Below are 25,548 nucleotides of genomic sequence, written 5' to 3'. Positions count from 1 at the left end.
AGCTCCCGATGTATCGCTTCTTCGCCCTCGAATCAAGGGACGCCATGCTCACGAGAGAATCGAGAGACAGAGACGAAAAACAGTGACAGCGAAAAGGGGAAGAAAAGGGGAAAAGCGGTCGCCGTGCGCGTTGGAACAGCGAGATAAACGGAAGAGACAAGTAGAGGATGAAACGTGAAACGAAAAACGAATGAAAAGTCGCGTTAGTTTCTCTTATCATTTGTTTGGATAAATTTGTAACATGCATGAAATGTATGAAGCCTCATGTCTGCAATATACAGCATCTACAAAGTTATAAAGTGATACAGCGCGATTCGTGGAAAGAAAAAGAACTACAGAGACACAAATTGATTTGGATGGAAGGAAAATTTTATCATGCTCGGTTTCATTTTTTAGAGAACAACCGAGAGATAGATATACATATATATATATATAGAGAGAGATAGAGAGAGAGAGAGAGAGAAGAATGGATCAAAAAATATCCTGAAATATTGCGCCGGCGGGTCTAGTCTTGGTCTACCACGACCCACATTGCGGGTCATTTAGAGGAGAATTTTTAGGGAATGCCTTCGGATTATGTCCCTCGCTCCTTTTGGACGGATAAAAATGCCGCAGGAACACCAATTTATTTCCCTTCAAATTTGAATGTAGATCGAACTAAACTAATCCGCACGGTCCAGACACGACGCGGAATAAACGCTGCGTGATACTGTGTCCGTAACTGTATAAATTGAGGGATGTATCGCGGTATTTCATTCTGTAGAGAGAGATGAAAATTAGAGTATAAGTGCCGGGCGCGATTTGTTCAATTAATTCTGAAGCGAGAAAGCTGCGGTTATTAAACCGGGAAATTTCGCCCATGTGTTTCATCCGTGAAACTGATCGCGAGATTGAAGATGCATGCAGTCGTAAAAACCTGCAGAAATTTGAAGATGCTCGGGTTTTGCGGAATAATTCCGTCTTGTAATTTCCGTCGTATAAATATACATATAATGCTGGTTGCAGGTTCGTTAATTCGGGGAAACTTACTTTATAATTGCACCGCAGAGCAGAGGAACATTGTTATATTTATGTACCCACCTCATATTATGTTAAAGTTATATGTAGGTATACGGGAATATTTTACCGCCCAACAAAAGAAATATCCTATATTGTCTAACAGTGCAAGTTTGCTACGCCGGATACTGCAGCAAGCGTAACATTAATTACCGTTACACCTCGCGTCTAGCATCGGTTGGGGCAGGGTTGAAGTTCCGAATTTGAAAAGTTCCGAAAGAGCCTAATTCCGAATTATTTGGTGGCGAAACTTGAAGTAAAAAAATCGAACGTTTACGAAACAACAAAGTTTCGAATGGTCGGAAACCCAACGGCTCAAAGTTTCGAAATGCAAGATTCCGAAAATTCAATTTACGATGGAGTAAAATTGCGAAAAATAAAGTTTCGCTAGAGTAAAATTCCGAAAACGAAAATATACTCACGCAGCGTAGCTTACTCAACGAGTGGGTGTAAAAATTCAAAAGAACCGAAAATCAGAATAACCAGGATTCTGAAAGTAAAAATATCGAAATTCCAAACAAAGAAAGGTCGAAGTGATGAAATTTCACCAAGCCAAATATTCACAGAACTGAAAATCTTTCGATCATTCAGAATTTCGATGTTTTAGATTTTTAAATATTCTCATTTTCGCACTTACTTCGATGTTTCGTCAAAGCTAGATTTATTTACTTCAAGTTTTTCACCACCAAAAAAATTGGAATTCGAACCCTGCCCCCGTCGGTTTTTACTCTACGGTATACAAAATTTTCTTGAAGAATAGTAATTGTTTCGGCCGGCTTGATTTATCCGGAGCTTCGGCTTGAAGCTGCGTTTTTCGACTCGTTTCTGCTCTTTCCCCGCAGCAATCAATCCGAAAATTCTTGACGTATTTCCCGTGCTCAACTTGGAATCATTTTTTTTCTTTCTTCTTCTTGTTCTTCTTCTTCTTTTCGCACCAGGATGTACGCCGCAGACAAACATCCGTGACTGATGACTGACAGCCGTGAGAATGTACTATACGGCCTAGTTTCTCAACGTCAATACGAGGCGTCAGGGTGTGCAGGCTACCTGTGTCTTTTCCGGTGCAGAATTGAATTAGACGAGCTGTTGAAGTCCTCGTTAGTACGGCGAGAAGTGGATGCGAACTAGTTCTTCTTGTCGTCGTAATAACGCAATCTTCTCGCATATCTATGCAAGCTCTGCATTTACCTGTTTCTACACTGCACGTCCTTAAATTTTCATTTCTAATTTTCCCCCCAATTTCGCAACCGCATCACCAACGATTGTAATTTCTTTTCAAAAAATAATGCAAGGTAATTATCCGAGAGTCGACGCTGCAGCTGGGAAAGAAGAACAATCAATACATTTTCCAGTTCGCACGATCTTTTCGATGCCGTACCGATTCAAACGATTTTGAATAACATTCAAAAGAATCGAAGAGAAGAATTAAAGTAGGCTGTAAGTGCCAAAATTAGAAGAAAAAAAAAAAAAATAAAACTAATAATTAGCACTTGCAGCCTTTTCGAATCTCCTCTTCAATTCGACTCTGCCGACCTCCCCTCTCTTGCTCTTACGTACCGCAGCCCCAACGCATCTTCGTAAACTATAATCGAACGAGCAGCCGCGTCTCGCGTTCCGGATCGTCGACGGAGTAGGAAAGTCTAGTTTCCGAGGGTGTCCCAGTTACGTCGGATGTGCTTATCGAAGGCTGAGCAAATGCGACGTAATAAATCCGGACGGTGAGATCGAGGAGCTCCATAGGTGCGGGCGCGTGAAGAAGAAAACTGTGTACCTCAATTGAAACTCCTTTTTGTTTCCAAAAATTTCGCTCTTGCCTTATTCTCGCCTCATCCATGGCCCCCCACCGTTTTATTTCTCCCGTTAAAAGGGGGTCAAGAGGGGTCCACCGGTGATCCCTGGATTCGTCGTCAGAGCGCAATTACGCCCGAGCTCGAGTCGCCCTTCCAAGTTCCATGCGACCCCTGGAGGCCACGACTCGTCGCCGTGAAAGATTTGTGCAGAGTTTATGAATTCGCCAGGAAATGTGACGGGCTTGTCAGTACCATAAATAGCTTTAAATCGACGCAATTCATTCTAGTGCAATAGTGTAAAGTATAATATTCGAGGAACGAGGAACGCAGCTTGAGTCTCTCGATTAAGTTAACTGATTTATGACGGCTCTCACGAATACGAAGCGGATGAAGGAACCGATCTGATTCATGTTCATGGACTTGTTGTTTTCACCCTTCTTCTGGTCGAACCGTCTGCAGCAATCGAAGCTCCGAGCGCGTGCAATGAATATATTATTATTATATCCGCGAATCGCGTGCCGCAATCGTTTCCTATCGTCAAACGTTTCTCTATGGAGATTTATTTAAATACCCGCCCGAGTAACGCTCGAGAGTATCTAATTGAACTTGTAACGTTTACACTGGGCTGAGCACACGTAATGCCAATTGGATAGAAACTAAGCCCGCGATATCTGAGGCGGTTGATAATGTCTCTGTACACCAAGACCCCCGGTGTCTCTCATATTTGCTAATTCCTGCCGTTTCAGAGAGCCGATTGCCCGGTCCGTATAAGGGATTTTTTCGAAGGTTTTGATACCAAGAATGACGAAATTCGAGCCTTGTTTTGAAGCGGAAACTTACGCTGCGCGATTAGCGCACGTGACAAAAGCACAGTCCAGATTTAATAAAAATAAAACAGGTTTATTAAGTAATTCCCTCGAGACGCTCCAGTTCCTCCAGCGATTCACCCTTTTGAGGTGTAAATACCTCGCTGAGTGCATTGAATATTCATGTAACGTCGCAGATCAGGCAAAGTTGGGTGATGAAATTTTTATTTCATTAAAACCGAGCCCCTGGGATTCAATCCTTTCGCGTCCCAGTTTTCGCCGCAATAATCTAATGTAAATCTGGGAAACGAAGATCTTGCCAATAAATGCGAACCAATCGACTGATTGCGATGATCAAATTGCCCCTGAGAAACTCCTAAATTGAACGAACCCGATCCAATTATTATCGCGTCTCTTCTCAGTATCCTTTATTCGCGACACTCTGACTATTAATTGTAATCGTTATACGCACCGACTGAATGGTGCGAAAAAACGAGGCTACGCGCTGGTTAAACAGCGCCTAACGTCGTTTGTAATTTCCGTCGTGCAAGGCTGCAGTATTTTATATAGATCTATCAAAGTCTCGTCGATCGTTTTTAATACAACCTCATTACCCGAGCTGATTCGGCAATCTTGGCACGTTACGATCACGATCCTCTTCATCCTTATCGTATTACTTTCATCTCGCCATATCACGTATGTGATATATAACGGCGGGATTATGGTTTGAGGTACGTGGAAGAAAAGATGGGTAAATTTTTCCCGGTACAGGTAGAACGTGAATTTGAAGAGCGATTTATTCGCCGTTGTCGATGGAAACACTGTTGCAAAACGCATTTTAAAACCGTTGTGTACGATGGTGTTTTTGGTAAACTGTGAGAATGCATTTTTCTTGTAGATCCATGGCCATATATCTCTAGCTGTCAATTACCTCGCAGCCCAGCGAAGATGCAGCCGAGACTCAAATACAGTCAAGTATAACGGTTATGAAGATAACAACAAATTGAAAATAAAATACCATCAGCTTGTATGTTCACGTTACGGTGTTTGAATGGAGTGAATAAAGGTAAAAAGGGAAATAGAGATATAGAGATAATTTATAATAATACATGTATAGTTATTGTTGAAAAACGTATGTTCTCATTTTTAACCAAGCAATAAGTCAAAGAATAAATCAAAAATCAAATATCAACTAAAGTATATTAACAAAAGTATAAATTAATCCTCACAGTAAAGCCGAAGGATAAATTCAAAGAGTTTCACTTCTGTTCCGAATTTCAAAGCGCGTATGTCAATTCGATAACTCCCCAAAGAAGAAGAAAATAAAAAGTTCAACGCGAACCTAGTCAACCCTCTGAGGTCAATATGGCTGTGTTTTCCTAATTATAAATCAAAGTAGTGTTGAGTTCGGTATAAGCTGCACGTCGCAAGGCGCGAGGAGCCGGAATTACATCGCACATAGGAATGTGTGACGTTGAATAATAATAATATCACGCACCGTTTGAGCGATAAAAGTAAAGATAACGATTTACAGTGTAATAAAATCAAGTAAAACACAGCAATACCGGTTCAATAGTAATTCGATAAAACAACACCGATATAACAAAAAACGGATTTTTTAGTGATATATATTGGTAGAACTGACCGGAAGTGAAATAGACGTAAAAGATGGCGTTCGCTGCGGCTCGTATGATCTTGAAGGACAAAAGACGGAAGGCAAGCAAAGAGGACTTCGCTCCGAGGAACAGAAGCAAGGTAAAGATAAGGACGCATCAATCGTCACTGTCTGGATAAAAGCAGACAAATAAACAAATTTCCTCACTTAACTGTTCGCTCTTTTCATCCAAACCGACATCGAACCCTCATTCTTCCCTCGATGTAAATTTTGAACAATTTTTACCCATGCAAGAGGAAAGAATTTACAGTAGTTATATTAATCGTACATTTTTTTTCTCTCCTACCAATGGTTCAATTTCCGTAACAAGTTTCTATAAAGCTGTGATTAGGGAGCAAAATTGAAAACGTTTGGGGTGAAAACTAACCCAAGGTAAAGCGGCAAAATAGCCCAGCAGAAAAATGTCACTCTGAAGGTGTATTATAAAATAACCAGAAAACTAAGAAGTCGTACAAAAGTTTTAAAATCCCATCTAAGTTTAGAATATTGAGGAAATTTTTACTGTGATATTATTCCTAATTTACTTGCGAACTCGAAGACTGAGAAACGTGAGAAGAGGCGGACAGGTTAAAAGCGATTTACACAGTTCAGTTTACTCTAGACTGCAGCGTGGGATGTTTCGCGTAAATTTTCAGCTCGCTTTTAACATATCTGGTAATTAATAACGAATCTTAGGATTTCTAATCCCTTCTTCAATATATTTTTTTTTCTGTTTTTCCATCCATCGAGATTTCGCGGAGAATGCATAGTTTTATTCAGGGTTTAAATTTTCCGGGTTCAATCAAAACTGCGAGAACTGCTGATTCGCTTTGGGTGAAATGAAACCGTGCAGAACAATGCTTGTCGGCTGTACCGAAGCTCGAGGTTGTTAGTTATTGCGAAGTTTTAAACCTCGCAAGGTTTGCCCGTAGAGAGATACACGAGGAAAACTACATACTCGATGAAACCCCGAGGCGTCGGGAAAACACGAGCCGCGATGTTTAATTACCGCTAGCTGCCCGGTCGAATGGAATGAAAACCCGACACCGTACCAAATGTTGGAATTTTTAGATTACCAAAAACTCGACCCATACGAGTCTAAAATTTAAACGTCAATAAATTGTTTGACAATATTTTTTTTTTAAAGAATTTTTCTTAAAACAGTTCTTCCATTATTCAAATCTTGTATGTAACAGAATTTGAGAAGCTGAGATAATTTTACGTGAGATATTGTTAACCTTTTTCTTTCCAGCGAGTAACATTGGAGATTTAACGAAGTATCAAAATTCGGCGAATTATTTTTCCCAGTCAGGTACTCACTGAATTTGGATAGCTTTCCGGTCTGAAAGGCATTATTTATTTATTTATTTATCCTTTTCTCGGGGTCAAGTCGAACGTCTTGTCGATAGTGAATTGAAAAGCGAGTAGTTAGGATCCGCCGTAACCTGAGACTGCATAATTTCCGGTTTTTCGATACAACGGTGTAGGACGTTAAGGAGGAAAGACGATGAGATGTCCTTATCGGTAATATTCTGAAGCGCGCCGCCCCCGTCCTGATAAATACGTTCAATTAAACTTTGTAGACAAACTTTAAATAATAATAAGCGCAAGTTTGGTGCACCGAGCTCCCTCTATATATATATTATACATGGTACTGGAGAATTTAATTCGTTCACAACTCGAATTTAATCCACTTATTACATACAATTTCCTCATTCCTCTCAAGTATATAATAATATCCAGGAATTTACAATATACTCATTTTAATCTCGCGAAAATCCGCACTTGATTTTTACATATTTAACCTCATCAAAATTCAATTATGACTCCACTCATCGTTCCATCCTATACGTGTATATCGTATACCACTCAATACACGTGATGATCAGAGATGCAAAATTCAATTAATTCATGAGCGATATGATCGATCACGAAGGTGAAAAAAAAACTGAATAAAGAAAAAAAAAAAAATGAAGCAAAGCGAGAAAAGAGCAGAAGAGAATGAAAATCCATTCTATTTCAGCCGAGGAATTAAATTTCATCACGCTGAAGAGCGATATTGAACGTCACGTCAAATCCGTAATCATGTTAACCGTGAAAATTGTTAACTGCACAGTTACTCGACTAGACACGTATACTCAGATCTCTATCATTCTTGCTGTCACACAGATGTCACGATACTACTTTTTCATCATTATTATTGTTATATTATTGTTATATATAGATTGGACAAAATTACGCCTACAGCCAATCAGGTTTTTCCATAAATTGATTTTAAAATCCCAAAATAACTTTTTTCTTGGTTGGCAATATTCCATCAGTAGCAAACTTTGCAAATTTATTATTTTCCGAAATTTTAAATTACATGTACAAAATAACTTAGATACCAGTGAAATAGGTTAATAGTAATTATTATCTGACTGAGAACAAATCGGATATAATTATTGGTTCATAGACGCTGTAATTCGGATTTACGACGAAGACGAAACGTGTGTTACAATAAAAAAAATACTGCTATTTAATTTCTTGTAAAGGAAGCGTCCGGTGAATTGCCAAGTCCGTTATTTTTCAATAGAGAAATTTTAAAAGTTTTTGCGATACACATTCTTCCAGATTCATAATTAATTGAAATTTGTGTTGCATCGTTTTTCAGGGCTGCCAACTGTCAAGAACACGACAATTCGTTATCGACGTATTCAAACTCAAATATCCAGACAGTTCTTAACTCGACTGTTTATGAACGAATATTTAATGACATCGAATAAAACACAGTCACGTCGAGCCAAACTGTACAAGTACTGGACGCTTCCCTTAAATATTCTGAGAAAAAAAACATCATCACAGCTTATACCGCTATCACCATATGACCGCCTTTTCGCCTTCTGAATTCCAAGTCCCGATTGTAATGCATCCCTGATGTCCCCAGTATCAGCAAGGTCGTCGGAAGGATTTATCGTGTGCAGAATCTAGCTGTGTACGTACTAGTGAAAACGGCAGGTACGATAAGACTCGATGCGAGGATTCCCTCAGCGGTGACGTTCTGCACCGTTTCAAACGCTCGTTGTTTATATATATATGCAGGTTCGATTCAGTCTTGAATAGATTCCAAAGTAGATCACGTAAATACTGCGGGAATTCTTTCGCCAAACCCCGCGCTCTTTGTATCTATACCGACGATTTTTATCGCGTGGTCATTATAAAATTTCTTTAATTGACTCGCCGTGGCCTTATTATCAGAGCTTTTAAGGGGCGCGTGGACGGTGGTAGAGGAAACAGCTACCTGGCTTCGAAACTCTCGAGGAACATTCCTGATTAGAAAAGTTTTCGAGTCCTTTTACGTATATTAATAAAATTGTTTCTATTTACTTGCGCCACAACCACGTGGTTAAATAGGAATTGAGGCTGTATTAAGGTGGAATTCAATCTCAGTGAAATAGACGAGAGCGGTTCTCAATTTTCTTTTTCGCATGTTTTTTTTTCCTTTTTTGCTTTTTAAATTATTTCATTTATCTTCGTTTTCTTTCTTCATCGGTACGAGTGAAATCGCGTTTTAACCTGGGTTTAATTTCTCGTTAAGGGACTTGACGTCACTGCAAGCTGTAGAAGTATAAAATTTATTGGAAAGAGGGTTTAATTATAAACGAGATTGATTCGGTTATGAGAAAATAATATCGCGGTGAAATGAGTAATTTCGCAGTACAAGTGTATCTATATGTTATATTCGTTACTGTTTCACCACGTGAAAAGGTTATTTTCTCTCTTGGCAAAATTTTTCTAATTTTTAAGCCACACCAATCCGGACGTTTTACGGCAAAGCACGTTTCTCCGCTAGAGCTGCACTACAGGCGCATTAGAATGTAAATGAGTTTTCGGGACGTAGTGAAAGGTGGCGTCGAGAGGAGAAAAAAGAAATTAAAAGCGAGATAAAGAAGCCTTTGAAATAGATGATGAAGGACAGAATTCGGTATTTGACAAAAACTAATGGAATTGAAACAAAACAAAAAAAAAAAAAGAGAAAAAAAAATACGACATCGAATACTTCTGCTTGTCAATAACATCAACATTTCAATACTACGGCAACTCTTCGAACAATGTAAGAAGTGCAGAATCGAGTCTAGGCTCGTTACGCGGACATTAGAAAACTTGTTGAGAAAAAGGAGGAAAAAATAAAATTCTTGCCCTTCCGCGTTCATGCTGTGATACTTTATTAAAAGAACTCTTTAGCGATCAGTATATTATTAATTAGAGCCCAAAGACACAAGTTGAAAAGTTTTTCCTCAATAACTCTAAATGATGAATACTTTTGAAAGGATGCATGACGTGTAATAGTATATTCGTCGGTGATAATGTAATATTGTAATATGTAATAAAATCGCGAAAAAAGGGCAGATATTTATTTCATCGTGAATCTTTTATCCCTCTAGTTCAAATGATTATATTATATTATATTATAATTAAAACGGGTCTTGTTAATGTAAACATTCACGAGTATTATGTTCAAATTGATTTCGATTGAGGGGGCTGCGTAGAGTCTTCTAAGCTAGAGAATTTCACGAAACGAAAAGAACCAAACTTCTTTGTCAACTTTCGTTTAATTACCCAAGTAGGCCAGCATTTTAATTACGACTTCTCATTAATATCACTTCCTCGAAACTTGAGAGAGAGAGAGAGAGAGAGAGAGGGTCTACGGACTACGGAGTGGCCCATTTATACCGAGGGCAGAACTGCTTCGGGTATCTCGAGTTTATCGCGTGCGATGCAAACTGGGGAGGAAGTTGGGTGGCATTTGTTTGCCCCGGTTACATAAGCTAGACTCCGTCGGAAGCCGGTGACAATGGATAACGAATGAGGATCAGCGAATATCAGGGCTGCATCGGATTTGCGTTACAGTGCAGCAAGTCACGGTATAAACTCAACCGACACGGATGCCGCGTACGCTAGTCAAATCGGCGTAGTTTTTCATTATCTACCGAAAAATTTTGAAATTCACGCGCTGTAATTATATAAAAACGAAAAACGAAGAACGAATAACTTCTAATCACAGCTTGTTCTCTAAATGTGAATTTATCTCTGCGACGTGTGTAAAGAAATGCGAAAATCCGAAATCTTTGTGTGAAATTGCAGCGAACTATTACGAATAAGAGAAATTAACCGCTCTCCAGCCAGTTATATTACATCGTTACCACAAATCGTGAAACCGGAGACGCTGCAAAGTCGAATAAGCATTATAGAAAATCGATATCAAATCATCGCGCACTTCTGCAGTACCTTTACCGAGACCTTTACACTACGAAGTATTACGTGTTGGCAACTTTTACGCCTCATAGTTGAGAAACAACCTTTTGTCATTATTTACGATAGGAAGATGAAGAAATCGCAAAAAAACAAACAAACAAACTTACGAGATGTGGACGAGGCGTGGATCGCGATATTGGCAAAATTCCGGGCCATGATTTTGTCGTAAAGGTCAGAGAAAGAGAAGGGTGAAAAATACTGCGTATGCAATTATCGAGCTTCATATTTACTGCACAAATATCTTTTCATTTTCGGTTAATGTTGTACCTAATCATGTTTAGACTTTAAATATGAAGTTGCAAAAATGAAATTTTGTTGGATAAAAACACGGTTCAAAATTCAAGCGGCCTAGTAAAGCAAACCATTTCTTTTTTTCTTTCTGGACGTAACAAAAATCGTTTAATGCTACAATTTCGGATTTTTTCCGAGTGTTAATTTCTCCGCCGAAAAATTCCCTACAATTATATCAATTGATTTGATTGAACTAGTTTCACCCTAGTAACCAGCAAAAGTTAAATCAGTTTATATCAACTACCAAACGATGCAGCTCGGCGCCTGTAGAGTGTATCAAAAGTCCAACGTTTTTTGGCAGTTTCTTAGGCCAAACCAATGATAGAATGAGGAGTGGCGGCCCTTGATGAGGGTTTGACACGGGTTGACGCGCCGGAAACTTCCTCAGCCATCAAGCCTCACCTACGATTGGCGGAGAGAATCTTTCACGCCTTGCACGAAGCTTTGCTCCGGCATAAACATACACAAATTTACTTTTCTGTTGCTAATTCCCCCCGACCTAGATAACGCGTACGATTTCTCACTGCCTGACAAAAAAGAAATCGTCCCTGCGGCAACAAAATAATAATATCTCCGAATTACGAATGTACAATTATATATCATATTGTAGCATTTGTTAACAAGAGACAGAGTAAAAAGAATGAAACAAAATAGGCAAAAAAAAAGCAAAAATGCAAAACTCATTCGCCAAATGGAATCGGTAATTACATCTGCACTATACGTGTGGGTTGATACACGGTTATTCAAATTGGGAATGATATACGTATATGCGTAGAAATAAATATCGTGAAGTCAGCGTAGGATTTTTATATGTATATGTATTTAAAGCTGGCAGAGTTTGCTGGGAGAATAGGGCGTGCAATTTGAGCACAAACAGTCGTTAGCCTGAGACAAGATTTTATACGTGTGTACCTATCATGCATTCTCGGAGATTTTCTTGGGAATAAAAGTAGAAGAAACACTGAGCAAAGAGAAAATGAAGAACAGAAATCTTGTTTGAGTTTAAAGGAGATCTACGTATCAGCGAAGATCGTAAGAAACTAAACATCTCAAGTAAACTGAACTGAAATCGAGTCTTTTAATTAACTCAAAGAAATTCGATCGTGTAGATTTTGATTCTTGACCTAAAAGCTCCTCCTCTGTCATTTACAGTATTATCACGAAATCTCGCACCCTGGAGTACGAAGAGTAAAATAGTTAATACACCGCAAATAATTTGTCGATCATTGTATCCTAGGCGGTTGATTTTTACAGATTTCTGTATTCGTTTGCGGTAAATATTTTTAACGGTATTTCAGGAATGAAAAATGGGGTTTTGGTTTGTATTTTGAATACTGTACAAGCACAGGTGGCTTGACAAATATCTAAAATAATTTACCCCCTCGGAGAAATTTCGGCGATAAAAATTTCGCGAATTTTTGATAAAAATTGTTTGAGAAAAATCTCCGACAAGGTTTTCGCCGAGAAATAAGGAAAGAAGGAGGATAAATCAATGACGCGGCAAATTACGCAAACCGATAGGCGCTAAGCTCCAACTAAAACGGTATTTGTTCCGGCGTGATTGACGGTGAGGCTTAAATTGGATGAATTTTACCAGCGACGCTTGCTTGGTTGGGGAAAACGCGCAACTCACGCTGATTTTTTTTTCCACACTCTACGGCGTAATCTTGTGTGCACGGTACCGCAGGTATGAGAAATTCTGGATCTGGTTAGCTCGATGAGAAAATTTCGAGGCCGCCCGATTGTATAACGTGCGTTAATCTTTTTTCGGCTACTGTAATTGGACTAAATATCAGGGCCTTGAGTCACGCGTACTGCAGGCGTGGATAATCGGAGCCATTGGTTTTTCCTTGAAAAGTGATCAACAGTAACGAAAAGTGACGAGCTGCTCGCAGGGCAAGTAGCTGCTTTCGAGTAGCGCTTTCCATTTTCTCCTTAAATTTCTGCAGTCACTGATAGTGAGAAAAATGTTAATTACGCAGTCAAGAATCGGCGATTCAAATGCCCGCTTCACGTAATCGAATATTTTCTGTGGAGACGACTTCAGGCTCCAATTTCCCCCCACCTCTCAATTGTAATTACAGCCGAACGCGATCGATGCGATTTTACTTCTTGCTGGTACAATTGTTAGTCAAATAATAATATTGCAACGACTTTGGAACAATTTATACATGTTAATCATAGTCTATGCAATAATTCTTTATTATCTATGTACCGATTGGTAGTGACTCTAGTGGTTTTTCTTTACATCCAATATGGAACATTCAAATTTAACCAACCTGTAAAGTCATCCTCTGAAACCGACTATAAATTGGACTAACATTTTAATTTACATTTGTTTGAAAACAGACATTCAGCAAATTACGAACAAGGAAATCAGTCAAAGTATGAAATGCAATGCAGTAATAACTGATTAAAAATCAATTTTGCTTATCAAAGTTTACTGGAAACAAAGAAGACAGAGACGATAGCTGACCGAGTTGACAAAGTGAGTGTCCCACGCAGTTATACACGAAACTCTGTACCGTACGCCTATGTAGGTACTTTTATAGACGATCTTTCTCGCTATTAAACTGTTATTTAAAATGAATATAAAGTGATCGGTGCTGATTAGTGACCGAATATACTTGTGTTCACAGGCTCGCAGCGCCAGTACAAGTAGCTTTAGAAGCCTGAGTCAGGTACATAAAAATCAAGTTGAAATAATCCAGATATAGCTAGAACTAGACATAGACCTATAGCAACTTAGTCAGATATAGAAATAATGTTATACACATAGTTCGACATATATAGCTAGACCTAGAAATAGAAATTGCATTTCTGCAAATATATTTACAATTTATTACTATTATTGACGTAGCTCACACACTGCAGCAAACATGACACATATATGAAAGATCTGTCGGCGTTGAAACTTTTAAAAATTTGACAAAATCGATTTTTTCTGTAGTTGTATTGTCGTTGAATTTCAACATAATCGTCAAAATTATATCAAATTTATCAATCTTATATATTTATTAATATCGGATAGAGAGATACAATTTGTTTCACCTGTCGAGGGCTTTACAAGCATTGAAACTAAATTACACGTCGCGAATCATCTTGCGAAATTCGAGAAATCGGAGCGTTTCTCAAGTCCACACTTATGCACACGAAACCGTATCTTCGATATATACATACGTAAAAGCCACATGTATTTAATGCACGTATGCATCAGTTTTAAATATTGTCGTCTGGAATATTGTTTCCTTTTACTTCAATTAATTGCTCTATTTCATAATAATCTTTACACGATCGAGTTATTCGTGCATGAGTTAACCTTTCAAATACAAGTTTCCTCGAATAATGCATGCCATAATATGAAAATCTATTTAGATATTGAAGGTGCGTTCTACACCGTTTCGATTTTGATTTTTGTTTCTTTCCTATACTCGTCGACAAATAAAAATTTACTGTAACAATTTGCCATCTTATGTATTTTATTTATTTCCACTTTTGTCACCTCCTTTCGATAAAAAAGAAATTGAAACAATCATATGTAAATATATAATAATTATCTCGCTACAGGATTTTAGTGAATATATAATATCTCGCTCATAAATTTTAACGAAACGACGTGTATTTTATTTGAATAGCGCTGGGAATACGAAATATGGCCACCGAGACGGAATTAAAAACATTGCTGTAAAAAAACGGATGATCGAAACGGTCTGGAATACCCCGTAAGTAATAAAATAGCAACACGAACGACTGACAAACATTTTCTCGCTACTGATTGTGAATACCGATTGTTATGCAATGGCATGATGAATCACCTGTACATGCACACCTAACCTTCTTTTTTATTACCCACACAGTTCGTGGAAATTTCGATGCCCATCACGTAAGTACATCAAACACATAACCGGTCGGAAATTTCAATAAAGATCATGTTCGAGGCACGTTTTGAACTCGTACTATTCTGAAAATTCCAAGACTGAATAAGAGCGGCGGCGGCACAAATTTCCCCGTTCATCCTATCTTTGGCATAAGGCCAGTATAACAAGTTTGAGGAAAAGTAAAAGACAGCGCCAATTAAACCGCCTCTCAAGAGTATATTTTTCTCCATACTTGACTTGCCTCCGTCGAGTCGCGAGTCGTTGCGCGACAAAGTGAATAAAAAAGGTAAAACAAGCGGCGAAGAAAAAACGTAAGAATACGAGAAGAGTAAGGGAAAAAACAATGGACGGAAAAACGAGAAAGAAAAAGCTTTTAGCTCAATTCTTCTCGACCTCACCGGCTCTTTCCCAGCTGACCTAGTTGCTCGAGAAACAATCGGCAGTAGGTACATGCAGTTGTACGTTAAAGGCATCTACCCACTCTTTCGAATAACGTACCTTTTCATTTCGTACAGACGTTGCGTTCACCCCGTTGTATGTATGTCGCGTACGCGCGGTGCATCCCGTGATGATGCGTGGGATTTTGACACCTCAAGCTTTTTCGTTCCTCGCGAAAAGCTCCAGTTCGTTGTCCTATTCATTCGTCGCACGTTCATTCTCACGACTTCGAGACTACTTGGACTTCCACCCTCTCATATGCCACTTACAGTCGCGCAACTAAGCTTGTTGGCACATTAATTTCACCAGTCTTGCCATTCTGCTCCGTGTTCGCGACAAACACTCCCTACGGAATTTTCTTCACAGGTATATTAAACCGCCACTCATGCACTCGCGTCGCGAATCGAGGTGGGATCTGGGCTTCACGATCGTTTAAACGTCCCGTAAAACAGTCGAATGGAAAATGACGAACAAGATTGTTCGAAATTGACGTGCGTTTGAAATATTGTTGAAGACGGTATTTTATGCTTGTTTCAAACTGTGCGAATACATTAGAAAAATTGCGCTCCTCTTAGGATTGTTCGTGTATGACTGATTCTGTATTTTTATGCCATAGCGAGTGCAGAGCTCGAGGATCGAAGTAAAGGTATTTGAAAAATAAAGGATTTATTCCGAGCTTCAGCGATGAGAGAATAACAGAAAAATTGAAGACCTTGCGGACAGGTGAAATTGAAAATGCTAGACACACCATTTCGCAATCGCAGTAAAAACCGATTTCAGGTAATCCGTGAGATCTGGAAGAGACAAATGTACGACTGAACTGTTGAAACGTGAAAAAATCGCGCGATGATGTTGATGCATCAGCAGCTACGGCGGCGAGAATCAATCACGTCCGGTAAATCCTGTCGCGTGGGAATCTGCGGTGTTCATCAAACGCGGGGGTGCAATTACTCGGCCGAACCGAGGGGATAATGCGGTGTGAAAACGGGGGTGAAAAGGTGAAAGCCCGGGGCGCACTCGCACCGTCAAAGGGAAAGAACCGCCGGAGGAATAGAAAATTGAGGAAACTGAGTGGCTCCTCGATCTTTCGAAGCAGCTCTTTGATTTTTCAAAGTGCAAACAACCCCCGTGTATGAAAGCGACGGGAAGCAAACGCCTCGCGATGCACTCGATCGATGCTCAGAGCAAACTTCACGGAATTCCCCATACATGGCTTGGTCGTATAAGTTTCAATAATGGAATACACAGTAAAAAAACTAACTCGGAAGAAGCTCAATTTCACTCGAAATTGTTAAACAGTAATGTCAGGTTGGATTAGGATAATTTTGTAACCGTTCGTTCCAAGTATATAAGTAAACTAAAAAAAAAAAAAATCCATTCAAATGACGGATTAAAATAATTATAGTTAATTAGTTTCGCAGAATCGATGGTTTGTTTAATTTTTTAAAATTCATTCTAGTTCTGAGACACTCTAGTCTCCAGAAAATTCTACGATTCGAGATAAACTTACCACTCTTAGAGATATTTATCCTAAATTCATCTCGGACTACTTTTGCTAATATATGTGCTTATTTTTTTTCAAAATATTTCTGAATTGCCGCGTTGAATTTTTTGTAAAAATCAATAAGAATACTTAAAATTGTGTTACAAATTCGACAGCACCAATTCCCGTAGAATCCTGTTTTTTATCAAAACTGACATTTTTCAAGAATATGGAAAATATTCTTCTAACTTCATACTTCACGTCATATTATATAAGCCGTTGTTATACATGTGTCGAGTACCTAATGCGTTTGCCCGACGTATGCAGCATAGTGTACAATGATATTATAGGTGCATACTTACATATACATGAGAGTCACGCACAGACTGAAGTTAACAATTTATTGCAAATTTGCACGACAAGGTATCGCGGCGCTATATTCACATGGGTTTTATATATATATATATATATATATATATATATATATATATATATATCGTGTGTATCAGAACTTTGCTCTCCTGATATCAGTATGCAATTGTTCATAGCTCACATGATCTGCCATGTATGTGTAACAGTTTCAGTCAGACAAACAACTTTTTACAACCTCAGAGGCACACGATCTCCTCAGGAAGAATTTAGTTTGCAAGACTTGTAGACAGTGTGCATTATTTTTTCATAAGATAGCTGACAGTGAGTGGTTGTACGGTATCGTACACGGTTAGTCTTTATGTCTAGCCTCGTTCGCGCCAATTCATTATCGAATGAAAAAAAAAGTTTGGAAACGAAAACTACGACAGAAGAAAGGATGAAAAGCTTCGAGCTCTAATCGGTCGGCAAGTTCATTTTTATTAAAGCAGCTACGCATGCTTCCTTACAATTAGCTTAAAGAAGAATGTTCAGACTATCGATAATTTCAGAGCAATTACGTATATTGATTCGTGATTTTCTTAATGCCAAAAACGCATCTCTCGTCCAAATTTCGTGTACTCGAATTCATCCGTTCATCGTCAGTATCAAAGTTGAGTTGAATTCAATTCGATAAGCGGTTAGCAATTTGGTGTAAAAATAATTTAGTGCAGAAATTCATTGAGAGGAATTTCGCATGTAATATAACGGAGTTTACATGTACCTTGAAACGCAGGACGTCTTTCGTTGGCGGGGCAAAGTATTTTTCTCGGCAAGTTAAGCCGTCACCTTCCCGCAAGCTCGTAGAATTAGGCAGACAATATCCTTCCGGATCGTAGCACAAACTCATCGCGTCACGAGTCACAAAGTCTTTTCGCGATTCCGCCGGAGAGGGATCAGTTTGTATAAATCAGGGGCAACACGCCTCGCTGCGAAATTACCTCATTCCGGGTAAGAGCCGATCGACAAATTGAGGCCCTGACGATACGAGCGCTCGGCTCTGACTGATAACTTTCAAAACATCACAGCGTCCGAAGATTATTTGGTATACTTACTCGATATAAACACTCGCAAGTTCTAGTACCGAGATTGTTGTCGTTGAAGATCAACCGTATTTAGAGCTGTTAGATACAGCTGGACTAACGAAGCAAATGCCGTCACCCCGATTGAGTCTTCGTTATTATTTTATGGCCGACAAAGTTTGTCGTTATTTTCAATTTTTTATTCTCTTCGACAGGATTCTTTCAACCACGTTCTCGCGGATTCTCTTGATGTGCAAATTTCATCGTAGAACAAAGTTCGGATATACAGGCGAGAGATCTAGAAAATCGTGATATTTAGCGAGGCTTACGGCGATACAAATTGCACCCCACAAAAGTGTGTCTTGCGAGAAGGAGAATCGCCCGCAAACACGTCACCTAAGTGCCACTTAAAACGGTGATTAGACATCTGACGTTCGCACCGATTAATTTACCACCGAATAAACTTGAGATTGTTATCTCAATTTCTCACGCGGTTCGCTCGTCCGAGGTAAAAGTCTCCGATTCATCGTCTGGCTGCAACCCCTCACACTTTCCACCGTATCTTCCGCTCTATCGACTGTCGTTCAAGGATCGAAAGGTAAAAAGCGGACCGCCCTTTATCGGCGATTTAGCAGGTGATCGGATCGGGTCAACTGCATGTGAAATTGAAAACAGGGAGCATCGAACCTTTCTCATCACTTCTTCGGAAAGAAACTGAACTCGGTAGAATTTTCCGAACAATAAACACAGTCGTATGAATTCTCTAAGATTAATAACAATATTTCCGCAGAACCTCCGAATTCCTAACATAACTCTAACTACGTTAACTCGCCCCTTAATTATACGTACTTCAGAAGTTTGTCCAAGGGTTTATCTTCACCATGGCCGATTCGAAAAGCGAATAATAAAACGCAGTCAGCACCTGCTTCGATGCGCACATCGTATCTTCATCGTTTATCGATCGTTTACGCGAACCTTATTGTCGGCTGGGCGTCTTCAAGGGTATAATTTCCCAGTTCTATATCAACACACATTGTGATTACCTTAGGCGGTTGATTCATGTGAAACCGAGTGTCGAGGAGATGGGACATTAGCTATCACCCCTTGGGCGAGACGTGCGACGCCCTACACGCTGAACCTTTCACACCCTTCAAGGTCTCCTGCTCCCGCATCCTGGGCGAAGCCGCAACGTGATATCAGAGTGACGAATATTTAAACGCGATCAATCGGCATGCTGATTTTGCTCTCGCAAATAATTCACGCCACTTATCGTTTTTAGCTAAATTCGTTCGGCGAATTAATTGGAATTATAACGGATTCGGATGAGTTTGAATTCAGGTATCCTGTGAATAATGAAATGTCATTATGTTCGTTACGGTTGATTTTTATTTGGAACAACTTCCCATTTGGTCGTCGATGCGGGTTCCTCGTTGACGATTGTGAGCAGATTTGTTGTTATCGGGAAATGTATTCGTGCAGGCGTGCATCCACGCATCGCTGAAAGCTCCTCGTGTGTAATCAATTTGACGAACTAAAATTGTCTTTCGTTTAATCACATGTATATGTATATACACTTTACCTCTGTGACAATATTTGGGTTTGTATTAATTGGGACCTGCTCATTTGCATCGAAACAGTTAAAACGCAATTAAACAACGCGTGCCGACTGGCTGGTATTGATTGTGAGTTCATTGTAATTGGAACGAACCGATGAGCCAGCTTTCGGGCTCGTATTTCCACATCTCCTTGCAATAAATGATTTCCATTTCGCCTAGTGGCGTTGGCTTCGGATCTGCAATCGTTGCCAATCGAGTGCTCATATGAACAGTGAATTGCTGGTCATATCGTCGATCGGTATGACGTGAAAAACGCTCAATGCGAGTAGCGCGTTGAGTTCAAAGGATCGCTGGGAACACGCGAGGCGATTCAGTGAGCCGGATAAACGCGTGAATGCGGGAGGAAGGGTGTCGGTTAAAAGAGTCGGCGGGCCGATTGGCGAATCGATGAAAGAAAGAAGAAAAAAATGGTGAAAAAAGCATGCCTTATTGGCAGAGACGCGTATGTTTCGATCTAGGCGTATTCGGATCGCTTTATGGCACTCGAGCTTTCATGCGGCCCGTTTCGAGGTGATTGATTGCTGCAAGCCGAAAATTCTAGATGAGGGGAATTTCGTCCCAGGTTTAGCGACGTGGAAAGATTCTCGTGAAAATTGAAACGCTTCTCAAGTGCGGTTCGTTCCTCGATTTTCGATTCGCCTCATTGCACCGTCGGAGCTTTAAGTCTCACAGCTTAGCGGGGAATGAGAAATATTTAAACCGCACAAGCGTGACTTTCGTTATCGTAGAAAATCAATGACACGTAGAACGTTTAGAAAACGATTTATACAATGTAGTATAATTGAAATTTACACAGTATTTAAAATACGCGAATCGCTGTTCAGGTTCGACGTAGCGTATAGCAGATGATATTGCGGAAACTTCGGAAAAACGGTCTTTAGGTAATTCGGTTAATTCTAGACACTCCGAATCAGCGCGATTAATCGCCGGTCATCATCTCCATGAATTCTGCAACAAAAATGAAAGCGACGTATGAAGTAATCGCTAAAAAAAACCAAGAGATACTTGAGATTACAAAAAATTTCATCGGACGCCGATTGCTTCCGAATTTATCAATGCGAATGCAAGTTTTCGGGATTTTCACAGACGCCAGGTCGAGTGCAGCGGCGATCCTTCCAACAAATATCACCGACGCGGAGCTCGCTGATTTTTGAAAGAGCCTTTTGAAGTGGGCTCAACAATTCTATGCGCGAAGCCGACGGCTCAGGATGCACATATTGCAGGGATCGCCGGAAGATTACCTCCTCGGGTGAAGGGGGAAGGAGGAAATAGGTCATCCTGTAGCTTTTGAAAGAGCCCCGAGGGTTGATATTAAGATACCCTGCACGCCGGGCTCCGTAATCCACTCCTGCAGAGGCCGCGCGATCATGGAATGATATCCACGACACAAAGCAACCGTAATTAAATCTTTGCGGAATTTCTCCCGCTGCATCGAAGAGACAGGGAAGGCCCGCTAATCCCGTATATGTAATCAAAACATTAATTCGCCGTGCCCAAGCTCTCAGCTTCAGCTCGCCGGTGTAATTAAATTTTCGAGGAAGATATGATTATACTCGCAGCTTGTGCGGTGCGACTGCAGGAAACTGAGAGATTCGTCCACTGCTCTCGACTGGACGGATGCACCTTCGACTTGTTGACCCGATTTATGGTCCAAGGACTTTCGAGGGAGAGTCCGAGGACTCGATTTGATTTGATTCGATTCGATTTGACGGCGATCGAGATCGCCTGGATCCACTTCGTGACGTCGTTCACTGGAAATACGGAACCACGCGGCCCATTTTCGCAATTAATTGCGATTTCAGAGCCGCTGTGTGTTCTAGCCTCGAAGTGAGACGCAATTGAAAGCAACGTACAGCGTGTGCACAAACGTATTTCTTGCAATAACCTTGCGAATTAAATAGTTTTCGGGAATCCAATTAAGTCTTTTCACAACTGATTTTTCACTCACCGTCAAAATCTACGGTTCCCGAGCCGTCGGTGTCGATTTCAGCGATCATGCCGTCCATCTGATCCGGGGTGATTTGGTCATCGAGAGCGGCGAGGATCTCGCGCAGAGAGCTGGTTGGTATGTACCCGTTTCCCTCCTTGTCGTAGAGCCGGAAGGCCTCCTTCAATTCCTTCTGGAGAGCCTCGTCGTCTTCCTCCTGGAAGTGGCTCGCCACGCGGTAAAAGGAGTCGAAGTTGAGGTGTCCGCTACCTGCGGAAAAATCGCGATCCATCAGCCAGGAATCGCTTGATCGCACGGATTTCGCCCATTATCACCGACTCGCGGTTCGTCGCCGAACGGCCGAATTGAGTGCGCACTGTTTGAGCCCGGATCCATTGACCAAGAGGTGGCCATGCGGTGTTGACAACGATCACAGTACGTGATCTGCATGCCAATGAGAACCAGATACGCCGCCGAATCAAGGGACGGACTTTATTGGTTCCAGGCTATTGTCCCCTCAAGCCTGGGCAAGGCGATTTCCACGCATCCCAAAATCGCGTTACACTCCGCCACTTGACGCTCTCTGTTAATCACGCGAATTTCGGCCAAACGTTGATTCTCCATTTCGGTAATGTTATTTTAGATAATTCAATTAACCGCCGCTATCGCCCCGCAATTTCCTCCGAAACATTCGGTGGATTTCAAAGAAAATTTCACCCTCGTGCTGTGCAGAGAGGCAACATCGCAGAAGTACAATTTGCTCCCCTTTGTCACGGACGTTTTTCCCCTTTTATCCGGCGTTGTTATTTCTTTTCCTCTCTTCTTTCCATACCAGAAACGATCAAAGACTAGATTTCCATAGGTAGCTAAGCCCCGCGTACTCACACCCGTGAAAGTGCCTGTCGGCGATTGTACAAAAGACTCTTACATACTGCGAGCGACTTATGTATTTGCGAATGCACGTTTCTATTCACGAACACAATGCATCCGGCCCGGCTTTTCTGCATATTCTTTAACCCGGCTGTAGGGCGCTTTTCTCTGCATAGTAGGTGAGATGCATAATTGAGCAATATAACCGTGAAGTACGACTCAAGTATTCTCTCTGTAATGCGCGTTTTTATTTTCGATTATTCACGACTCGGCGTAGCGGTTTTTTACAGATCATATTTGCGTTGATTAGAGACTTTTATCTTCGTTCGGATTACGGGTAGATATTACGTATATAATACCTCGTATTTTCCGGCGCCCACGCAACGCGAATGATGAAATTTTCACCGCGGGTTATGCGGGGAATAATTACACCGGAAACGAACCGACGGTAAATTTTGACGCGAGAGCTGATATTTTATCAACGCTATGTGGAATATCGGAATGAGACTGAGAACGTACCGTCTTCGTCCTCCTGTTCCAATAGAACCTCCAACTCTTGGTCGTCGAAGGTGTGTCCCAGGGTGTTCAGGATCGTCCTGACCTTCTCCTTTTCGATTTTACCCGCCTTGGTCGAATCGAACATGGAGAAAGCTCTCCTGAGCACTGCGAAGATAAAAATAATCCATGCACTTATACAGATCAGGAACGCGACAAGGTAATCGATGGAACTGCGAATGCTGCTGCTATTTCATTCCCTTTCGTTTCGCCACATATGGTTAGTCGATACGTACTGCGCGATGAAAAAACGGGGAATTTATTTTTAAATATGAATCGACCACACTCCGTGTTTATGCGTTACACATACTCTGAGAGTATAGTGAACAGCCAACCAGGAATGAAATGATATTGCAGTCGGATTTCACGTAGCACTCCGATTTCATCGTTTCACCTTCATTATTTCGGCTAATTTCTAAGGTACTTACTTTGAACTTGTTCCTCATCCTGAAAAAAATGAGAACAGATTAGATTAGTCGGTGAGTAAAATTTTTTTTTTCTGGTCATCAACATAATTGGCCGCGATTATTCGCACGATTTACTGCAAAGCATATTTCCGCTGGATCAATGTGATTTGCCACATTTAATATGATGAACAATGTAACGAGAGAAGGCGCCTGATATATATTTCAATTCTAAATCTGAATTCTGTTCCCGCTGATCGAGGAAAAAGAAAAAAGAAGAGGGGAAAAAATTGAGATGCACTACGGTGTAACAAATGTCGCACAAAAATAGTTGTTCGAAAATAGGATAAAACGGATCACACCACTTTACGAGACCGTAAGCATAAACGAGACGCCGTTCGAACATCAAAGGAAATTGCCATGTGACAATGATATGTGTGCTTAGAAACGGGGACAAGATATTGGCGTTTCTCCTCAATATTCGTAGGTTCAAAATCGAGATGATTTAAATTTTAGCCGAAGCGACGCCTCCACTCTTTTCTGCAATTGTACGAACGAAACGTTTCAACTATTTTCGCTGATTTGGACAAAGTGATCCTGGTAATTATGACTCGCAACCAAAGAGTTCATCAATTCTCTGATATAACCGATTCCATTTTCTGAAAACTCGAGACAAACATTGGCTTTGATTTACACATAATTTCCACAACGGTATGAAGATCATTGCTCTTAACCCGAGATAATTTTCAAATGGAACGAAAGCTGCGAACGAGTGAGAAATCACTTTCCTTGTCACGCCGATGAACATTAGCCACTTACATCCTAACGATGAAAAACTATTGGATTATCAAATGCGCTTTGTTGAAACAATGATACGCCCTGGGCACTCCGATTGCATCCCGCGAGGTTGACAGTCCAATTAGGCAGCACAAACAAAAAGGGCACAAATTGTCGGGTAACGCGAGGCTGGGACAACTGACAACCGATGGACTAATAAATGGAGTGAAATATATCTAGACAAACCATGATTGGTCCGGCGTGAGTTGGAAGACTTTGCGACGAGATAAAGAGTGGCTTGACACTAGCGTGTGCGCCGGGTGTAGCTCGTACTTTTATAAGATCTCGGAGGCAAAGTGAGGAACGTACCAAAAACGTGCAGCGCGATGCGAATTGAAGCCGCGGACACTCGGCTATAATGCTGCCTCCCGGCGTGAAAATTTCAGCCAATCGTAACGTGTCTCGTGGCTGACGAAGAGGGTGAAAACCGAGAGCCGGGGCGCACCGAAAACGCGTCCGATGCTGTATAATTATAATGCGTCCCGCGGTTTCGGAATATAGCGGTTTTTGAGTGGCGTGGGTGTAACAGTCGAGCCGCAAGCTCGGAGCTCGGAGCTTGCGGCCTGTTCGAAAGCACGCCGGATCCAATTCGTTCCCGCTGATGCCGTCGTGTGGATGGTTCTCGGCCGCTTCTAGATCCGAGTTGGTGGCCGCGGGGGTGGGTGAGGGGAGGGGGAGGAGGGAGTGGAGCGAGGAGAGGCGTGGAGAGAGAGAGAGAGAGAGAGAGAGAGAGATGAGGCTATTTCCAAACATTCCAGACTATGATATTGCTGCTTTCCAAGGGCTCGCTTTGCGCGCCGGATATTTCTGATTCTTTTATCACGGCTTGGGATCCTTTTTTATAGTCATCGTTTCCATCCCTCGTCTGCATTCTTTTTTCGTACTTACCAGAAATTTAATATCGCCGATTTTGCAAAACTCTCTCCGTCTCTCTCTTTCTCTTTGTCTTTGTCTCTTTCTCCCTCTCTCATTTTTTCTGGGATATTATAACCACTGCTGAAGTTTACGCTACAGCAGCTGCTTTGCAAATTCTTCTTCCCTGCCGTATAACCGGACCGGCGCACGGAATAATTATCTGGATCATTGTTTTTCAGTTTCGGTATCAGAGAAACGCGTAATGAGACACTTTGCTTGTTTTCTCAACATCTCGATCACTCTCTTCGGTGAATAAAAATTCCGTAAGTTGTTTTGTTTTTTCTTCATCGAAGAAACTTTTGC

At 40.8% G+C, this 25,548-nt stretch overlaps 2 protein-coding genes and 1 long non-coding RNA gene across 6 annotated transcripts in view; 1 reads left to right on the top strand and 2 right to left on the bottom strand.

The window, feature by feature from the left end:
- The window catches only part of LOC124298886 (uncharacterized), a 68,745-nt gene extending 50,541 nt beyond the window's left edge, over positions 1-18,204 (bottom strand). The window contains exon 1 of the long non-coding RNA XR_006906910.1: positions 17,824-18,204. This is a non-coding gene — a long non-coding RNA (uncharacterized LOC124298886). The remainder of the gene's footprint in view (positions 1-17,823) is intronic.
- The window catches only part of LOC124298882 (neo-calmodulin-like), a 102,455-nt gene that overhangs the window by 45,912 nt on the left and 30,995 nt on the right, over positions 1-25,548 (top strand). The window contains exons 1-3 of one of the 4 annotated variants that reach the window (XM_046751467.1): positions 4,551-4,718; positions 5,291-5,407; positions 13,532-13,573. The exons of 1 other annotated variant lie outside the window; for it this stretch is intronic. In XM_046751467.1, coding sequence (XP_046607423.1) covers positions 5,321-5,407; positions 13,532-13,573 — 129 coding nt within the window. In that variant the 5' untranslated portion in view covers positions 4,551-4,718; positions 5,291-5,320. Of the gene's footprint in view, positions 1-4,550; positions 5,408-13,531; positions 13,574-25,548 lie in introns of those variants that run through there. 2 more of the 4 variants (XM_046751466.1, XM_046751468.1) reach the window with 2 other exon arrangements.
- Positions 20,484-24,935, bottom strand: LOC124298885 (troponin C-like). The gene is made up of 5 exons (XM_046751473.1): positions 24,517-24,935; positions 23,518-23,536; positions 23,054-23,197; positions 21,686-21,934; positions 20,484-20,685 (listed from the first exon to the last, which is right to left on the bottom strand). The coding sequence occupies exons 1-5, from the start codon at positions 24,517-24,519 to the stop codon at positions 20,657-20,659; spliced, it is 444 nt and encodes a 147-aa protein (XP_046607429.1). The 5' UTR covers positions 24,520-24,935; the 3' UTR covers positions 20,484-20,656.

The sequence above is a fragment of the Neodiprion virginianus genome, chromosome 2, assembly GCF_021901495.1.
Source record: "Neodiprion virginianus isolate iyNeoVirg1 chromosome 2, iyNeoVirg1.1, whole genome shotgun sequence".
Lineage (NCBI taxonomy): Eukaryota > Metazoa > Arthropoda > Insecta > Hymenoptera > Diprionidae > Neodiprion > Neodiprion virginianus.
The sequence above is the reverse complement of the archived record's forward strand: the minus strand, read 5'-3'. Positions and strand labels throughout refer to the sequence as shown.

Bases quoted from the DNA above. Each gene is read 5' to 3' on its own strand.
- LOC124298885 (XM_046751473.1), bottom strand. The intron at 21,935-23,053 runs GTACGTTCTCAG...ATTTTTCCGCAG, and splicing joins GGAACAGGAGGACGAAGACG to GTAGCGGACACCTCAACTTC. The intron at 20,686-21,685 runs GTGAGTGAAAAA...TTTTTGTTGCAG, and splicing joins GGGAACCGTAGATTTTGACG to AATTCATGGAGATGATGACC.